The 18,693-nt window shown below is 38.7% G+C and overlaps 1 protein-coding gene across 1 annotated transcript in view; it reads right to left on the reverse strand.

The window, feature by feature from the left end:
• The window catches only part of dnah2 (dynein, axonemal, heavy chain 2), a 149,480-nt gene that overhangs the window by 7,136 nt on the left and 123,651 nt on the right, over window positions 1-18,693 (reverse strand). Inside the window, exons 70-86 of the mRNA XM_083541395.1 lie at window positions 17,901-18,051; window positions 16,871-17,019; window positions 16,470-16,603; window positions 15,973-16,117; window positions 15,578-15,777; window positions 15,154-15,280; window positions 13,717-13,903; window positions 12,925-13,073; window positions 11,624-11,807; window positions 9,577-9,767; window positions 8,521-8,712; window positions 8,155-8,339; window positions 6,897-7,131; window positions 5,950-6,101; window positions 5,723-5,837; window positions 2,902-3,078; window positions 2,461-2,535 (exon numbers count right to left, since the gene is read on the reverse strand). Of these exons, the coding sequence (XP_083397521.1) occupies window positions 2,461-2,535; window positions 2,902-3,078; window positions 5,723-5,837; window positions 5,950-6,101; window positions 6,897-7,131; window positions 8,155-8,339; window positions 8,521-8,712; window positions 9,577-9,767; window positions 11,624-11,807; window positions 12,925-13,073; window positions 13,717-13,903; window positions 15,154-15,280; window positions 15,578-15,777; window positions 15,973-16,117; window positions 16,470-16,603; window positions 16,871-17,019; window positions 17,901-18,051 (2,748 nt within the window). The remainder of the gene's footprint in view (window positions 1-2,460; window positions 2,536-2,901; window positions 3,079-5,722; window positions 5,838-5,949; window positions 6,102-6,896; window positions 7,132-8,154; window positions 8,340-8,520; window positions 8,713-9,576; window positions 9,768-11,623; window positions 11,808-12,924; window positions 13,074-13,716; window positions 13,904-15,153; window positions 15,281-15,577; window positions 15,778-15,972; window positions 16,118-16,469; window positions 16,604-16,870; window positions 17,020-17,900; window positions 18,052-18,693) is intronic.

The following is an 18,693-nucleotide window of genomic DNA, read 5'->3' on the forward strand; positions in this document are numbered from 1 at the left end:
TACACCACACATGAAACAAAACCTTCAGTTCTGAGTAACTATGATTCATCCAGAAAGGGTAAACTCGCAGCAGATCAGGTGACCATTTTCCGTTATGTGGATTTCAAGGAAGATTACAGTACTGTGGAAAAGTGAGCAATCTGGAGAACGCTAAACAATTCTGAAATCCCAGAGTATTTAATAAGGCCTGAAAAAATGGACACTGTACATAGAAATACAGTGTAGCAAAACAGAAAGCGCTTTCAAAAATAGAATAAGAAAAGGAACATTGTTTCCATGTGAAAAAGCAGAACAGTGGTATAGCATGTAAAGAGGTGAGATAAAGCTCTAACAGAAAACAGTGACAGACTGAGGGACTCAACCGAGGCAGAATCCGATAAAAGACCCAGGCTTGTCTTTTAAAGAAAAAAATTTGAGTAAATACTGAGCGTGGTAACAGATTTGCACACATGCTAATTAGGATTAGCATCCAGGATGGCAATGGATCAGCACAGAGGTGTTTAATCCTATCCATAAAAAACCTGCGGGTTTCTTTTCCAACTAAACAGATGCAACTCACCAGTTGTTTAAAGAACAAGAACAAGTTGAAGCTGGCGTGCTCCTGCTTTGTTGGGAATAAAATCTGTGGCCATTGTCACCTTTTATTGATAAGATTAGACATCAACCGATTATCAGATGCTAATCTGTTGTCATAACATTTAATCTAATACAATGAAAAACGGCAAATATTGGAGTGTGCCAATGCAGGATCCCTGTACGTTTTACAAACTCCAATCTAAGAGTTTTTAAAACATTTTAAAGACCATTAAGAATAAAATTTGATTACTTTAAATGCCATAGTGAGTCCCCAAGTGCACAGTGTCCTTGACTTTCATACAACAATAAAGACACATAATAATCCATATCCTTCTCTTCCTGTCACCCCTATACTCTCTCTCTCTCTCTCTCTCTCTCTCTCTCTCTCTCTCTCTCTCTCTCTCTCTCTCGATCGAGTAAAACATGCTCCTGAGGTTCTAGTGACCACTGTTCCTGCCCCTCTCCCCTTCTTGGATTTGCCCACTTCGTCCTGGCCTGCCTCTGGATAGTGTCTTCGCTTCGAGGCCACTCTGTGGGGATGGTTTCTCATCAATGCCTTTGGTGGTTTCATGAAATTCCAGAGTAAGAACGGGAGCTTTGAGAATGGATTTGGACTGTAGTTAATGTCAACAGTCTCCTACACTGACCCAGGACTACTGGGAAGATTTGCTTCTGATCCCCATCACTGCACCTCAACATCATTTATCTGTAATTAATGGACATTCTGTGCAACCCAGATGAGGATGGGTTTCCCCTTGAGTCTGGTTCCTCTCATGGTTTCTCGGGGAGTTTTTTCTCACCACAGTCGCCACCGGCTCACTCATCAGGGACAAACATACACTTATAAAGAACATCTTTTTCATTTTTATCACCACATTATCTGTGTAAAGCTGCTTTGAGACAAAGTTCATTAAAAGCACTATACAAATAAAAATTTTATTGAATATTATGACATCAAAAACACACACACACACACACACACACACACACACACACACACACACACACACACACACACACACACACACACACACATGTTAGCAACTGACCTTAACCAAGTCCTAAATTCATAATTTTTAAACCAAGTATTGCTAAACTTGCACTTCCCCATAGCTAAAAAATAAAATCCTTTTTACATCTGTGGTACAATCGAAGAGAGATTCACGCCAATGACAGGAAGCTTATTGGCTGTTGCATGGTGGTCTCATTTGTAGTTACAATACAGTGAATAATTTTTGGACTAGCGAAAGGAAGAACTACAACACCATGGAAACAAACAAATTGGAAAAATGAAGACCTGTTTAAAATTATTTAAGACCTAGAACAGCAAATTGAAGACTATATTAAGACTGTTTAAGACCCCACGGAAACCCTGAAATAATAAATTGCTAAATAAAAACGGGCTTAAATGTGTCACAGTTAAGACAGTTACTCGCATTGTAGCATTAAACCATTACACAGAAAAAAAAACTCCTGTAAACATGCATTATCAGTTGAGTCTATTGAGAAAAATGTCTCCACCACATGTCTGACCCTGGAAAAAATGTTTACTCTTGCGATGTACAAATGAAAATAAAACAGCTTTAAAAACAAGCTTTGGGAAACACAGAGAGAAAGATGTCTCAAGGGCGTATTAACATAACTAGGTCTTACATTCTAGTCTTAAGCACGAGATGTTGCAATTATAACACCACCATGATAGTAGATTTTTACTGAAAATGAAGACAGATCACCCATTCCTGTCTGGAGAGCATGAGAAAGAACACAAGCAAAATATAGAGACGAAATCGGGCCCCCTCCGGCCCTGTCGTTAACAACAGGTAGTTCCCTTGCTAGCAAATACGAGCGAGTCCTGATGAAGTGTGATTAGCACTAGTTACTTACTTTAGGTGGGAAGAGCAGGTTGTTGTCATCTACTGTAGAGACAGTGAACTCCCAAGACAGCGTGTCCACAGATACCTGCAGAACACATGCAATTATTTATAACTGTTGCTAATAGACTTGAGTCAGTGTTTAAAGACATATTGTTTGGGCTGTTTGTTTTTTTTGTACACTCCATTTTCACTCATTTCCTGGAAATCTACTCTCAAGTTCTTGTTAAGTAAATTTGACTTGCCATGTCTCCTAATGGCATTGTTTGGAAAATAATAAGCATCGTAAGTCACTGGTGCCAAATAGACTTCTGGCATTTGCCTACACACATGCGCATTACATTTGTGTGCATGTGTCTATGAAAATATATTTACAAACATATCCATGTATAATACACTAGAATATTGTATATACACAATGCGATTGTATATGAACACGTCTGTTTGTGCTCACGTTATTCTGCCGTGCGGAGGATTGAAGTACTGCTGTGAGAAAGCCTGTGGGGAAGGTGAAGCCTGAGAGCCAGAAGAGAATGGGAGGATGTGCTGTGTCCGCCCAGCGAGCAAACTGCTCGACCCGCTGGCACAGGTCCCTTGTCCATGACGCCAAGGGTTTTAGAGATGGGTATGCCTAAATGGGTTGGAATAAGAGACAAAGATTGCTTAGAGATGTTTACATAGGTGGATGAGTGGGTGGGGGGTTGTTGAAATCTGAAGCCTTTTTATTTATTTCAGGCACTATTCAAAGCTGAATAAGAGTGGCCAAGGACAGAGAGATTGAGTAGTGCAGTGTCTGGTATTAGCTTTATTACACTTAAAGGGTAAAAGGCATTTTGTATAGATTTTATGTCATATATCTGAATTCGATATTTTAAATAAAGAAAAAAAAAAAAAGATTAAAGTTTAATCATGTTTATGGCTATGACATTCCATTAAAATAAGTGCATATACTTCATATATATATATATATATATATATATATATATATATATATATATATATATATATATATATATATATATATATATATAAAACCTTTTATATGAAATTCTGGCTCACAAAAACATATAAAACTGCTTATCCCAAACATGCAATTCAATCCATAAAAAATCTGGCTCTTGCCTTAAGCGCTACAAAACAACATACATATCAGGGAGCACAAACTGTCTGTCTGTCTGTCTGAGCTAGTGTCACCTTTCTTGGCTTTTTCTCTGTATACACACAGTGTGCGCTCAGATGAAATGAAAAGCTTTCCATATTAGGAGGAATGTAACTGGCATGAAAAAGAAAATGGGAATGAAAGAGAAGGACAAATAATCTGTTGGCCGTTTGCACTTTTATCAGATCAAAGACAAAATTCTGAATGAATGAGACACACAGAAAGACAGAGTTATAGAGATACTGAGAGTGAGTGAGTGAGTGAGAGAATGAGAGAGAAAGACAGAAAGGACATGAGCAAGAGAGATGAGAAGTAACAAGCAATGTACCTTTCAGTGTTTCAGACAGACAGAAATATTTATTTTGTTTATTGAAGCGCAATTACCCCAAACTGGGTCTTTGATAAAAGGACTTACAGCTGACCTTCGTAAGCATGCGTGCACACACACACACACACACACACACACACACACACACACACACACACGGCAAACTAATAACCTAGCAGACTGAGGCTTTCTTCGGGCCATAAAGAGAGCAGCAGTGTGCAACCGAAGGATGAGTGGAATATTTAAACTGAACTGTGAATGTATGTGTATAAATTTAATATGAATGCTCTTAAAAAGTGTGTATGTAAGATGTTTTATAAACCTGTGTCCCAATATGATGAGCTTGTATGCCTAACACAAAAATAAGAGAAGAGAGAAGGACTTAAACCCACAATCCGATCAGCAGACTAGTGAGTGCATTGTCCTTTTCTCCACCACTGTGACCTTCCAGCACTTCACCATTCATTTAGTCCACTCCAGCTCCTCTCTAACACAGGGTGCTGCACTCACACATTACAACTCCACACACTTCACATGATGATTTACTATAGCCACGGTGTGTATATCTGTAAGTGGCCGCACTACAATTGTTTTTGTAATAAGACTTGTAATTATTACCCGCCTGCCAAATACAGATGGTAAATATAGTATACTATGGTGGACAAAATGGCTAAAATACAAGAGAAATCTAACTGAATGTGAATATCAACGTGGCATTCCTGGCTGTATATTTGAATTAGGTAGTTTAAAGTTCAAGTCCAAAGAAATCAAGTAAAAATATCTGTTTGAGAACTGAGAGCAAGGGTCAAGAGTTTAGGCACTCAGAGAAAAAAAAAACAAGGGCTCTTAGTTGTAATCAAACTTGCTTCTATTCAATCATAAAAGCCCTCTAGCTGGTGATAGCATCCTCTACACAACACGGCCTTTTCAACATGATGAACTCCGAATCGACAATAATTCAAATGAATATTCCAGAAATTCCGGCGTACAGAAGAATTCATCTAACACCACTTTCCAATCCTCTTTATAGGAAGTCGAACGTAAATCATTTAACATTGCCATATATGGTAGAGTCGTAGTGATACAGTGAAATGCATTTGAATAAACAAATCTTTAATATTCATTACGTTAATCTTGAAGATGTTACCTATGGCAAATGCTTCAATGTAATATTATGGACTCAGTGTAACAATTCTTTGTCAAGAGTTAACGAGAAGTCTTTCTTAATGAATTTATAACAGCATTGGATGATACACTATATTGCCAAAAGTTTGTGGACACCTGGTCATGAGTACGGTATGTGCTGTTTGAGCAGTGCGTTCCATATTAAGTCCCAATTTGCTCTTAAAATTCCTTCCACTCTTCTGGGAAGATGTTCAACTAGATTTTGGAGTGTGCTTGTGTGAGATTTGTGTATTAAAGTCAGGTAGTGATGTAGGGTGAAGTGAGGAGGCCTGGGGTGCAGTCAGCATTCACATTCATCCCAAAAGTGTTTTCTATAAGGTTGAGGTCAGAGCTCTATAAAAGGTGATCTTCACTTGAACCCATGCAAGCATATCTTCATAGAGTTTGCTTTGTGCACAGGGGAACTGTCATGCTGGAGCAGGTTTGGGTCTCCTAGTGCAAGTGAAAATGTTATGCTACTGCATCCAAAGACACTCTATACAACTGTGTGCCTTCATCTTTACAATAACAGTTTGGGAAAGAAACACATGTGGGTGGGAAAGTCAGGTGTCCCAATACTTTTGTCCATATAGTGTATGATGGAGTACTTAAACAGTGTCTTACCTTTTCCCATAGGGGAGGAACACGGGCATCATGAATGCACTGAAACATCTCTTCCAAATGACTGGACATCACAACCAGACCTTTAATGCCTTTCTCCAGCTCAGTCAATGATGTTCTGCTCACACATACACACATATCAAGCAATTGTGTCTATCTCTTTGAAAATCTCCCAACTCGCATATCTATCAATCTCAATCTGTGACTTAGTCTTCCAAACAAACACTGACCTGATGGTGTGCAGCAGAGTGTTGTATCTGTGTATCTCCTGCAGCAGTACGACATTAAGTGGTGAGGGATCCTCCTGTAACAGTTTTCTTGTCCCTTCATAATCCAGTTCTGCTGGGATCTTCTGACGCACATCAGCTGAGAGTTCTAATACCTTAATGCACACACAGAGGTATCTGAATTATGATTGGATAAAAATGGCACGTTTTTTATATTATCCACATTTTTTATATGTGTTTTTGATCATTTTCGTACTGTAAGTGAATTTGGCAACCTTTCTTCTCTAGGTTATCAAGAGCAATGGAGACATAAATAGTGTGTTGTATTGCCAAAGACTAAATCTATTGTATTGTGACGACTCATGAAGATTTGATCAGGACAAACTGCAAGTTTTTGATGGAACACTAGCAATTGTTCTGACACTACAACCCCATTGTTCGGTAAGTTTAAGTTTCTAATTCATTTTTTCACCCACTTTATTCTTTACTAAGACTGAAGTACTGCCACATCTGGCTTTGTTTGGGTCACACAGCTCCTATTATACAAATAAACTCATCTCACAAAAGTGAGTACACCCCTCACATTTCTGTATATCTTCTCAAGGGACAATACTTCAGCAGACAAAACATGAACATGATTAATAAAACCAGTAGCTTTGCATGTTTAAGCGACATACAGCTGTTATCACTTAGGGTGTACTCACTTTTGTTGCCGGCTATTTAGACAATAATGGCTGTATGTTGAGATATTTTTAGAGGACAGTAAATCTGTACTCTAAATGATATCCAAGTTTCATTTCTATAATAGTGTCCCTTGAGAAGAAACTAAAATGGTTGCTGAAATGTGAGGGGTGCACTCACTTTTGTGAGATACTGTATGCTCATGTGTCATGCGCTGTGCCACATTGTTCTATTTCGGTGGAAAAGTGTTAAAAGATACAAAGACACACCTTGTCCTCAAGGCTGGGTCCTGCTCCAGTGGCTGCTGTGCTGGTGACCTGAGGCTGGAGTGAAATGAGTGTGTCAAAGAGTGTGCGTGTTTCAGAGATCTGGCTGGCAATGTCTGCATTTGGGTGCTGGCCAAACGTCTCCGGATGCTCCACTGCTGGGAGTAGGTTGATATAATCCCAATACACAGCCCGAGGCCCGTCACGGGGGATGTAATAAGTAGGCAAGGACGACAGTCTAAAAGACATTAGATAAAGTCATAGACATGGTATTTGAAAGTCATAGACATGGTATTTTATAACATTAGGAAACGAAACAATATGCTTGGACAGAGGTCAGATTTTTGTCCTGATTCTCAGAACTTGTAAAAAACAAATGCTAATAAAAGACACTCAATTATTAAAACTCAAGACTTAAAAAGACGTAAAACAAAAATGGTGTTATCACAGTTATCAAATTAGTAAAATCAAGAGTGAAATCTCTTGAGAAAGAAACAGAAAAACAATAACATGGAAAGAAGTTATACTGAAAGATGAATAATGGAATACACTTGTTATAATATTATAACTTTTGAGAATATAGTTGAATAAAAAAATCTAAGAAAAATGTATATTTTATTGCATTAATCACTTTAGTCAAATCGCTTTTACTATCGAATCCAGCTACTTGTTTATTTTACAAAGTGTAAACAAAAATTGCACCACATAGGGGAGCTGTTGCACTTTGAGACGATTTAAAAGCAAAAGGGAATCGGTGCTTCCAATTCGGCAGCTGCACCGCACATTCTATTATTTCTCCTAAACCCTTTACAAATGGTACAACTTATCAGCTAATTAACAAGTGTTTATGTGTTAAAATGGTGTTTTTGCGATTTTTTTGTGTGCATTTTCAGTGAAGGACAGGTACTTAGAAACACTGCACTAAGCATAGGGACACTTGGAGTCTTTCCTATACCACTGTGTGCATTTACACCAAGATTAGACACAGCACCTTACTTCTTCATTAAAACACTTAGGCGTTCTGTCCTGCTTGGGTGTGTGCTGAATTTGTTCGAGGTGTGTGTGTGTGTGTGTGTGTGTGTGTGTGTGTGTGTGTGTAATTTTAGATCTGTCCACATGGTGGGAGTCTTGCACTTCAGTGAGATGAAGGCAATGCGTTTTCAATATTGAAAAGACAAGAAGGTTACTACATTGTGCCAAATGTTAATACTTTAGTTTGCATGTGTGCGCCTGCATCCAAATGAAGGTGTGTGAGACTCACTTAAAGAAAGGAGTGCTGACAGTGCCTTCACAGAAGTAATCGTTGATGTATGTGGATAGCAGACGGCGGTCCCAGTCGTCTGTGACGTGACCTCCGTAGTTGACGCCGGCGATGAGGTACTTCAGAGCGTCCCAGGGAATTTCCTCGTACTCATCCAAATACAGACTCATTAAGTTTTCACTCACCTGGGAAAGAACCAGACAGCGAGAGATGTGGTAGGAAAGCTGTGCTGTCTCTCTCAACTAAACTTATCGAGTTCTGCCTATGTGCCATCAGCTACTGGCTTTTAGCGTTTACACAAGGCCCAGTTAACACTTTTCTGTCCGAATTCGAATAACTACAATCTACTCAAACCCGTGTCTCTACCTCAAAGTCAGAGTCATTGAAGCTGTAGACGATGTTCCAGCCGAGCTGGAGAAACTTCCTGCGCTCCAGCAGGACGCTGTGGAAGAAACAGAGGGCAAAGAGCAACTTGCGGTAGATGCTGGGCTGCGTGCTGCGTGAAAACTGAGACTCTGTCACCAGCTGGTATAGCCGTTTCATATTCGATTTCACTCCCTGCAACAGAAAAACATGGCAGGGTTGGGTATTGTGCAGGTTTATCTACAGTTCATGTGTGTGTGTGTGTGTGTGTGTGTGTGTGTGTGTGTGTGTGTGTGTGTGTGTGTGTGTGCCACCCTTGGCATTGCAGGAATCAATGTGCCTTTTAAGAACAGTCCTCCTGAATTCTGATCAATATGTGCACAAAGGAGTTTTTTTTTCTTTAAACGACCAAAGACGTGACCAAAAAACCCACAAATTCAATATTTCAATAAGGCAGTTCATTGCGTGAAGTGGTAAAATTCAGATCACCGAGGCAACACTTTCCCCCTGTTTTTGTTTCTAATGCCATTCAAATGCCAATATTCTTTCACTGGTCCCCACAAAAATAACCCAAACATAACATTTTACATAAATGTAAAAAAATATATGAATCCCTTTGTTCTCGCCATACTTTTTATATTACTTCCTTCAGCAAATATCACTTCAGCACACTCTTGATTGTGACCGCGCCAATGCAAATCTATTTCATGTTGACATGGAAAGCTTTCATTTCCATTATATAGATTTTCTAGTTAGGTATCTATTCAGCCATCTTCAGTGCATCGGGTCTCTTCAGGTTAATCATTTCTTAGTCAGTGATTTCATAGAAATGTAGCTGGAAGCCTTTCATTAGTTCTTCCCAGTACTCTTGGGTATTAGGAGCCTATAAAGCACTTCACTAGTAGATTTGTTGTTGCAGTATGTGTGTGTGGAGTAAGTGGAATGCTCCAATATATGTGTGTGTGTTTGTATATATTTGTGTATGCACATGTCCATGCCACTATATATCGAAATACAAAAGGTATGCGTGTTTTTATATCGTGCGTGTGCATTGTATACCTTGGGAGGTTCGGTAGTCATTTTGATGCCGGCCTGAAGTATTGCGATGGGGAAGTCTGGGTGAGGGGAGGAGCTGAGCCACAGTCGGAAGTCTGGGTGAGGATCTTCGACTTGTAGCTGCTCCACCAGCTTATCCAGCTGAGGCATCCATGATAGAGACAGGTGGCAATTAGCCAGGAATACCCATTGTCCTACCACACACAAAGAACGTAAAACTGACCAAAAATATTTTTCTATGGTGGAAAGATTCACCTGCACACTGCTAGATAGACTCATTCTAACAAACTAGAAAAAAATACCATCTAAGAATAGTTTTAAAGCACAATATAAAAGGAGAAATGTTTTAGTAAGTAGCTGCATGTGCAATAACAGTCGGCGTTCCAGCCTTATTAAGGCATTACATTTGAGATGGAATAAAAACTTGTTTTGGAAGCGAGCAAAGAATATTTTGTTGAAATTTAAGCAAAAAAAACCCTGCGACATTATTTTTGTAAACCTTTCACAAAGTCTAGACCAAAACTCATTCTGACTAAAATATGATTCAAACTATTCAGTGTAAAACAGTTGGCCAAATGCAACATAAACAAAGTCAGTGCAGTGTAAGCAACCTTCTATTTAATTCAGGGGTAGTCAACCACCAGGGCTACAGACCAGTACCGGATTGGAAAAGACAACTTCCGCCTATGCCAAGTAGTGATGGGAAGATCGGATCATATTTGTGACTTGGTTCTTTGAATCGTGTTCATCAGAATGAATTTGAGTTGTTCACTTTGATCAGAAATAAAATCTAATGTTACATTTTCAATAAACAAACTTTGAGTTTTAATAATAAAAAATATGACAATGTAGCTAAGGACAAATTATGATAAACAGAATAAATAGCTTCACCTCTCATATCTTCTGCTCTATGTCTTTAGCTCTTTTGTCACGTGACTCCAATAATTATTTTAACAATAATGTCAAGACTCCTACAAAAAAAAACAAAAAAAAACCCTGATCTAGTGCATTGTGTAGCATCTATAGGAGTCACGTGCCAAAAGACACGTTTCCTGTACATAACACACACTCACATTCACTGTTGTTTTCTGTAAAGCTGCTTTGAGACAATGTCTGTTGTGAAAAGCGCTATACAAATAAACTTGACTTGACTTGACTTGACTTGACATAACCTATGGATATTTTCAATGTTTTGTCATGCACGTCTAATAGAAAATGAACGTATCACTCTTTGAGACTACTCATTCTTTTGAGTCACATTAAAGAGTCGTTAAAAAGGAAATAATTGTCCCATCACTAATGCCAAGTTCCCGCGCTTGTTTTAGTCAGTTTTTCTATGCATCAATAAGTTAACATTTTCTTTATATATGTAATTAAATTAATAATGATGATAAATATGATATAATAGTGATAATGTGCAAGTTATTGCAAGTGACAACATACCACGGATCCCCCATCATGTACACAAGACATGAGACGGTGAGACAATAAATAAACAATATTTGTGTTGATTGGAGTTTACTAAGGTCTAATAAGCATCAGTGTTGTACAAACAGTACAGCTAAAGGCTGCACTATGATAACAGTCTTGGGATTATGACATCAATGTCAGCATTGTGCAATATTATTTGTCGCATAAAATATGAATGTGTGTGATTTGTCTGAATTTCTGTATTAATGTGAAAACCATATAAAATCGATGGTGTTTTGGTTGCATTTCTAAAATGTTCTAATGGACGTGGAACTGGTATGTGAAATGGGTGTGAGATGGGCAATTAAAAATGCTTTTTTATGGGGGGGGGGGGGGTGAATTGGACTTGATTGAAAGTGAAGACATCCGTTTTTTTTTTCTTTTTCTAAAGTTACACAACTCTGTTTTCTGGTCCATTTACTCGGGATAAACACCCTTAAGCTACCAGCATGCCTAATTTGCTAGGTCAGCAAAAAAAAAAAAGAGAGACAGAGAGAGAGACAGAGAGAGAGAGAGAGAGAAACAGGACTGGCAAGTGAAAAAAAGAAAGGAGAAGATGAAACAGCATGTGAAGAATCACCATTCTTAACTCCCTCTTTAATCATGCGGGTGGCGATTGGAGCCTGTCCCTGTCCCAGAGAGAGGGCATGGAAGTGTTGGCTCATGCCTGATGCCTCTGCCAGCTGCACCAGGGCAGCAGTGGGATCCACACCGGGGGACAGCACAAAGATCAGTGGCGTCTTAGTTGTGGAATCCTCGACCACCTTAAACACAAACGCCAATGAGCATGAACACATTTACTTTCCTGTTGCAAAATGGTTTTACACTGATTTTATTGCAATTACAATTTTTCTTTCCTTGGTAGAAAAGTGCTCTAAAAAGGGCAGCTGACTATTTACAAGTAGGACACGTTGGTGCCTGTTTTCATGCTTACCAGCCTTACAGGTCATTTACCACACACGGTGTCTGAGAAAGTCTAAAAAAATCACAGCTGATCCCAGTCACCCTGCCCACAGCCTGTTCATCAAACTGCCATCATGCAGGTGCTACTGGAGTATTAATTCCTGAACCAACAGGCTGAAGAATAGTTTTTACCCTCAGGTTACCAGAATCATCAACGAACTGTGCAAACCACAACTGACTCTGTTTTAAATTTCATACATATTTGCACACCAGATATATATATATATATATATATATATATATATATATATATATATATATATATATATATATATATATTTGTAAATAATTACAACTTTCATGATTACTTTTCTCTCCTTTTTTTCCTTCTTTCCATTTTTTATATTGTTTAATGTTTAATATTTAATATTGCTGTAGTTTGCCTGGAGCCTCACTTAAGAATTTTATTGTACAAACCCTCACTGACATCTTTACATATGACAAATAAAACTTGAAACTTGAAACTTGCTGCAAGTCACATTACACTTATGTGTACATAGTAAAATGCAATTGAACTAATTTAACAACTACCCTGTAAATCATTTCAGGTAGTGTGTCATGACTGGTTGAGTCATTTTTAGTCAACCTTAGCTTCCTTTACATAGTCTAAACACATTTAATTAGACTGAAGGTAATGAACAGGAATGCTTTCTTTCTTTCTGTTTTATCTCTGCAGCAGGAACACTCATTTGTAATTATAACAGGCCACAACCGAAATGAATATACACCACTGGTACCTTTACAGCCACTGTGAAAGTGCAGAAAAACCCAAACTGTGTTTGATGAAAGACGATGTTTAATGTGTGCATAAGCAGGTGTTTTGTGTGCTGTGGTGTTAATGACTGACGTTACGTTGAAAATATATTGGTATGTCTGCACCCTATACTCCCTCTCTGTGTATGTGTATTCATGACTCACTGCCTTCATGTCCAGCACTGGCGGTTCTACAAAGCGAGAGCCCAGGTTGTTGATGATGAAGGAAGTCACGCAGAATGAGACGCGGTCCTGTCTTAGGGACCGCACTATCAACATCCTCTGCAACTCATTACACCCGTTCTCCCACTCCCCTAAAGAGAATGAGCGATAAGGACACAGAAAGAGAGAGGATAGACAGAAAAAGGCAAGGAGAAATAAAAGCAGTGGTTTGCAAATTGACATTGCAGAGTGTCAAGGAGTGGGGAGGGGGGGAAATGGGGGTAGAGAAAAGAAGGGTGGAAAAGGATAAGAGTGATGAAGTAGGAAATTAATTAAACAAGCGATAAGTGACAGGCAAATATTATCTTTCTTATAAATCTTTTTTAATATGAAGACCTCTTGAGAGCTTGCCTTTAAAAAAAAAAATGAAATTACAATTCCTAATTACATAAACGAGTTAAACAAACATAGAATTCTCACGGAGCTCAATGTTCTCCCATAGATTGTATTACTACTGAGCGGCACTCTCAGTAATGTAATTAGATGTGAGCAATAATCAAAAGAAATGACAGACTAGCAGTGTCAGTAGAGTTTGACATTAATGCATATGGACAGAGAGAGACTGAGAGGGAGGAAAAGGCAAAGGAGCAATTACATATTCAGCTGGTAACAATTTTCCAAGACAAAAGCGAGTCGAAAATACAAACAAAACGCAAATTTTTGTAAAGATTCAAAATGACTGAGATAATACGGTCATGGTTAAAGTGCTGTCTCACACACACGAACATGCATTACCAGGTAGACGTGTGTTTTCTGGCTCTGAGCTGGTGTACCATAAGTTCCAATCCCGTGGGTACTGCTCAAACGAGGTCATAAGCCCATGGAAATTAGTTAGCTTGTCCAGCTCAGTAATGTTGTCCCAATTAGAGTCAGGGAGCCAACTTGAGCATGGGTTATCCATCTGACTTTCCTTATCCAGAACCTGGAACAGCCACACACATCCACAATATAAGAAGGACACACAAGAGATCTACTACAGACATTTCAAAATCTAAAAAAATTATAATAAAACAACACTTCAAAGTAGATTATGTAGTCAAAGTTTGTATGTAACTAGAAATAATGTTACCCATACAAAGCCAAAAACTGACATAATTTTGCCGTTTGGCTGCCAAAACTTTTTGAGAGAGATCTTTTCTGAAAATTAATCAACACCCGTTATACAAAAATAAAAGACCACATGACTTCACAAGGTGTTTAATTGCGTACACAAGGTTTCATTATAACACTTCTCTAAATGATTTATTTATTTTTTTTATAAATCATTGATTGTTATTGTTGAAACTAAATCAATTAATTAATATCCACACACTTAACACTCTAGATCAGACACATCTAAATTACCTCTGAGCTAACTACATGCTCCAGAAGCACACACACTTAACAAATCTTCCATGTAATGAAGGCTAAAGGGAATTGAGCCTTTATTTCACAATATAAAAATAAAAATTGCATTATAATTTGGTTGAAGTTTATTCAGTGATTTTCAGTGCTTGTTTCAGTTTATTCACCGAAACCTTCGGCACAAACTTAACATCGCTCAACCTAACTAGATTAAAACACGGTGGTGGCAGCATTATGTTTTGGGAATGTGTACCAGCAAATACTAGAAAGCTAAAGTTTTGAGGTAAAAACGTATGACCTAGCTAAAGCAAAATGCTGCAAGTTGAATTGGAAATGCTGCATTAATTGGCTTAAATGCTATTATTAATAGTATCTTTTGAACGAGTTAAAATGTTTCATGTTATATCATGCTATAAGACTGCTATATTGCAGATTGTGCAGGTAGATATATTAAATCCTATAACTCCCATAACATTAGCGGTGGTATCCTAATCAGTTCACTTCACCCACAACATCTAGAAAATACTCTAGAAAATTACTTGATTGATTAAAACAAGAAAAACAAAATGTTTATACTTCATTTAAAAAAAAAAAAAAACCCAATGAGCTCAAAGGAACCAAACTACATGCAAGATTTGTGATTCTTTATAGTTGACCTGTATTTTTTAGAGTATACCATTTTTTTCATACAGGATAAATATGTATTATATCTTTCATTGCCAGGATATTGTTTACAGCTGTTATAATGGAATGCTAATTAATACTTTTTTTCTCACATAAATATTGCATTTTTTACAGGTTTAATTCCAAAGCAAGTTTGCTGCTCACCAGCCCTCCTCTGAGGAAGAAACTGTACTCGTCCATGTTGAGCTTGCCAGCCACTTCCAGGATCTTTGCACACATGTGGAAGCTGAACAAGAGCTTGTGACACTCAAACAGGCCCCGACAAGTGTACCTGCAAACATGAACTAGTGACAACCCTCACACAAACACCATGTTCACGGTCAGAGGCTTTGGAGAAGGTTTTAAATGAATACCCTTCACTCTTTTATATGCATTTACATGCAAATTATGAGGATGTTACAGTAACCACCAAGTGCTTAGGGCAAAATCTGCCTTGAAAGTAATTAATTACTGTACATAAATTGTTTTCTTGGAATAGTATGTTCATGTCCTATTTACAGAAGACTACGGAGGTGTGTTAATCGCTATAGGGTATACAGGATTAATGTGTGCTGTAATGATGTGTGACCTGTAAACTGCATAGGTGTGGTAGTCATTGAGTTTGGCAATCCTCTCCTCCAGGTTGTGGCTGCGAAGGCTCTTTTCGATGCTTAGGCTGAACAGGCTGATGTAGGCATCCAGAGAAAACTGGTACATGGGGTCTATACGGCCCATATCATTCAGCACAAAGAACAAGATGGAGGCGCGCTGAGCACAGGGGCGATACACCTGCAATTTAAACACAGTGCTCGGAGGTCTTCATTTGACATGAATGCTAAGCAAAGCCTCATGTTTAAAGGCTTTCTATCTTTATCCCTAAACTGTCAACAATGAATCCAATGTGACAAACCGTTATGCTTCTTCATTCTCTCTCATTGTCTTTCTATTCTCAAATCTCTCACTCTTTCTCTCTCTCTCTCTCACCTCTCTGGCAGTATCGATTTTGATCTCAGTCTGTTCGCTGGTCTGCAGTTGTTCTGACACCTCTGTGGCTGTGACTTTGGAGGTTTGCAGTGTGTTCACCAGCTGCACATCATCCAGCAGAGAGCCAGTTGCTTCATTCAACAAGCTACACACACACACACACACACACACACACACACACACACACACACACACACACACACACACACACACACACACACACACACACACATACTCATGATGCTGCTGAAGGATAAAGCTGACTAATGGATTTAGCAAAGGTGTTAATTTTGCTTCTTCACAAAAATGTCATTTAAATAAAAGGTGTTAATGTTGTGCGATGAAACATTTGGATTTGTTTTAATAGAGGTGTTTTGTGTATGTGTGTGTATACGTGTGTGTGTGTGTGTGTGTGTGTGTGTGTGTGTGTGTGTGTGTGTGTATATGTGTGTGTGTGTGTGTGTGTGTGTGTGTGTGTGTGTGTAAGAGTAGCCCACCGAAGAATCTCATCCTCTAGTTCCTGTAGTTTCCTCTTGCCTGAGGCAATGTTAATAACCAAAGAGTCTTTCTGTTCCTCCAGCTCAGGACGCTCCTTACGCACCACTATACCCAACAGCTGAGCCTCCAGACCCTACATACACACACACACACACACACACACACACACACACACACACACACACACACACACACACATAACACAAATTCAAAGACACACACACATCTGTTGCTATTACTTCCATTACTTTCAGCACAAAAATGAACAATTATTGATTAATTCTATGGTGGTCAGATCTGTCTTTCCGGGAGTAACAAAAGAAAAATTTACTTCAAAATAGTACATACATTTTTAAAGATGCACAACAAGTCAAACCAACACACACACACACACACACACCTGTTCCTTCACAGCAAAGTTAACAATGGTAGTTTTGGTGGAAATCTCAGGGGTATAATGTGGATTGGACAATTTGGTGGTGATGTAGAAACGGAACTCTGGGTTGTACTCGACCTCTTTATCTCCCAGTTTCATCAAGAGCCTCCCACCTGCGTACACACAGAAATACACTCAACTACACACACCACGAGTAGCTTCATACTGTAATTCCATGTAGAGCGAGCGTGCAGCTGGCAGACACTCACAGAACTCACAGACACTCACATCCTAGTTGAATACTGAATAATGATTACTGCTAGTTAATCAGTTGATGTTTCTCACATCAGCACTGGAAGTTCGATAACTATATTACATCTGGCATACACCCTTATCCAGAGTGACTTACATTTGTCTCATTCATACAACTGTGCATCCATACAAGAGTGGGAACTCAGTGATGCTGGGATTTTAACTTGCGACCTTCTGATCCAAAGTTTAATACCTTAACCAGTAAGCTACCACTTCCACATATTGCTCCCATGTGAGCTATATGTTACTATATTACTGTCCTGTAGGTGCAGTTTTCCTTTCGAATAGCTAATTATAACTCTTTATTTCAGCTCTGTAAGGTTTGCTTTGTTTTAATAGAAACCAGAAACACATTTTTTTAAGTCAGTAAAAAAAAAAAAAACATTTATAGTACCAGACACAATTGTCAGTATTACACTGGAACAAAATTTAAGCACATGTTGTATCAAAAACATGATTCCTTTAATGTTTTTTATTTTATTTATCAATTTGTGTAATTTTTCACTTCATTCTTTAAAATCAATTGACTAATTACAAGATACTTTTCATTCTGCTTTAGCCTTGACTCTAATATCCTCTTTCTGTTGCTACGGTTTACATAATGCAATATATTGTGCATACGAGTGTGTGTTTTTGTGTGTGTATGTGTGTGTGTGTGTGTGTGTGTGTGTGTGTCTGTGTGTGTGTGTGAGAGTGTGTGTGAGTGTGTGTGTGTGTGTATGTATGTAAGAGAGAGACTGACCAACACGGGTGAGGGATTTGTTAAGTATGGGTGCCAGTGAGGGATCTAGATCCTCCTTTACATTCTGCAGAAGAACTGGGGAGCCAAACTGCACTGCGTTCTCCAAAACACGCAAGAAATCATGCATCTGCAGGTCTATCAGCTTTAACCCCTGAGAGAGAATTCAAAAGACAAGTCAAACAATGGATAAAAAAAAAAATAAGTCAAAAGGTAGAGGGCGAGAGTAAAATAAACGATAAAAGTGCAGACAGGCAAAATGACAGGCAAAAGCAGAATAGATAGTAAAGAAAATGTGTGTGAGGGAGTGCAGAGAAAGAGAGAGAGAGAGAAGAGAGAGAGAGAGAGAGAGAGAGAGAGAGAGAGAGAGAGAGAGAGAGAGAGAGAGAGAGAGAGATAGTAAGAAGGGAAAAGAAAGAAAAGCTTCAGGACTGTCAGTGTAAGACATTTCGTGATTGTTCCTAAATGTCAGCGTTTAGCTGTAGTGTGTGAATGGCACTGGCCACCCCAGCAAGACATGAAAGCATGAAAGAACCTGCAGAGAGGAGGAAAAGGTCAGAGAAACAGCACGAAAAGAGGAGAGAGAGACCGGGAGAGAGAGAAAGAGGCAGAGAAGCAGAGGGGCAGGGAGAAAAAGGGGGCAAGAGAAGAGCAGAGACCTGTACAACAAATGAGGCTAAGCTGAGAGACAAGAGAGCGAATAAAATAAGCACAATGTCTAGATGGCCAGAACAAAGATGCAAGCATAGGTGTGCAAATGTGTATAATGCAGGTCTTTGCCTGTGTGTGTGTGTGT

The sequence above is a fragment of the Silurus aristotelis genome, assembly GCF_946808225.1.
Source record: "Silurus aristotelis genome assembly, chromosome: 5".
Classification (NCBI taxonomy): Eukaryota; Metazoa; Chordata; class Actinopteri; order Siluriformes; family Siluridae; genus Silurus; species Silurus aristotelis.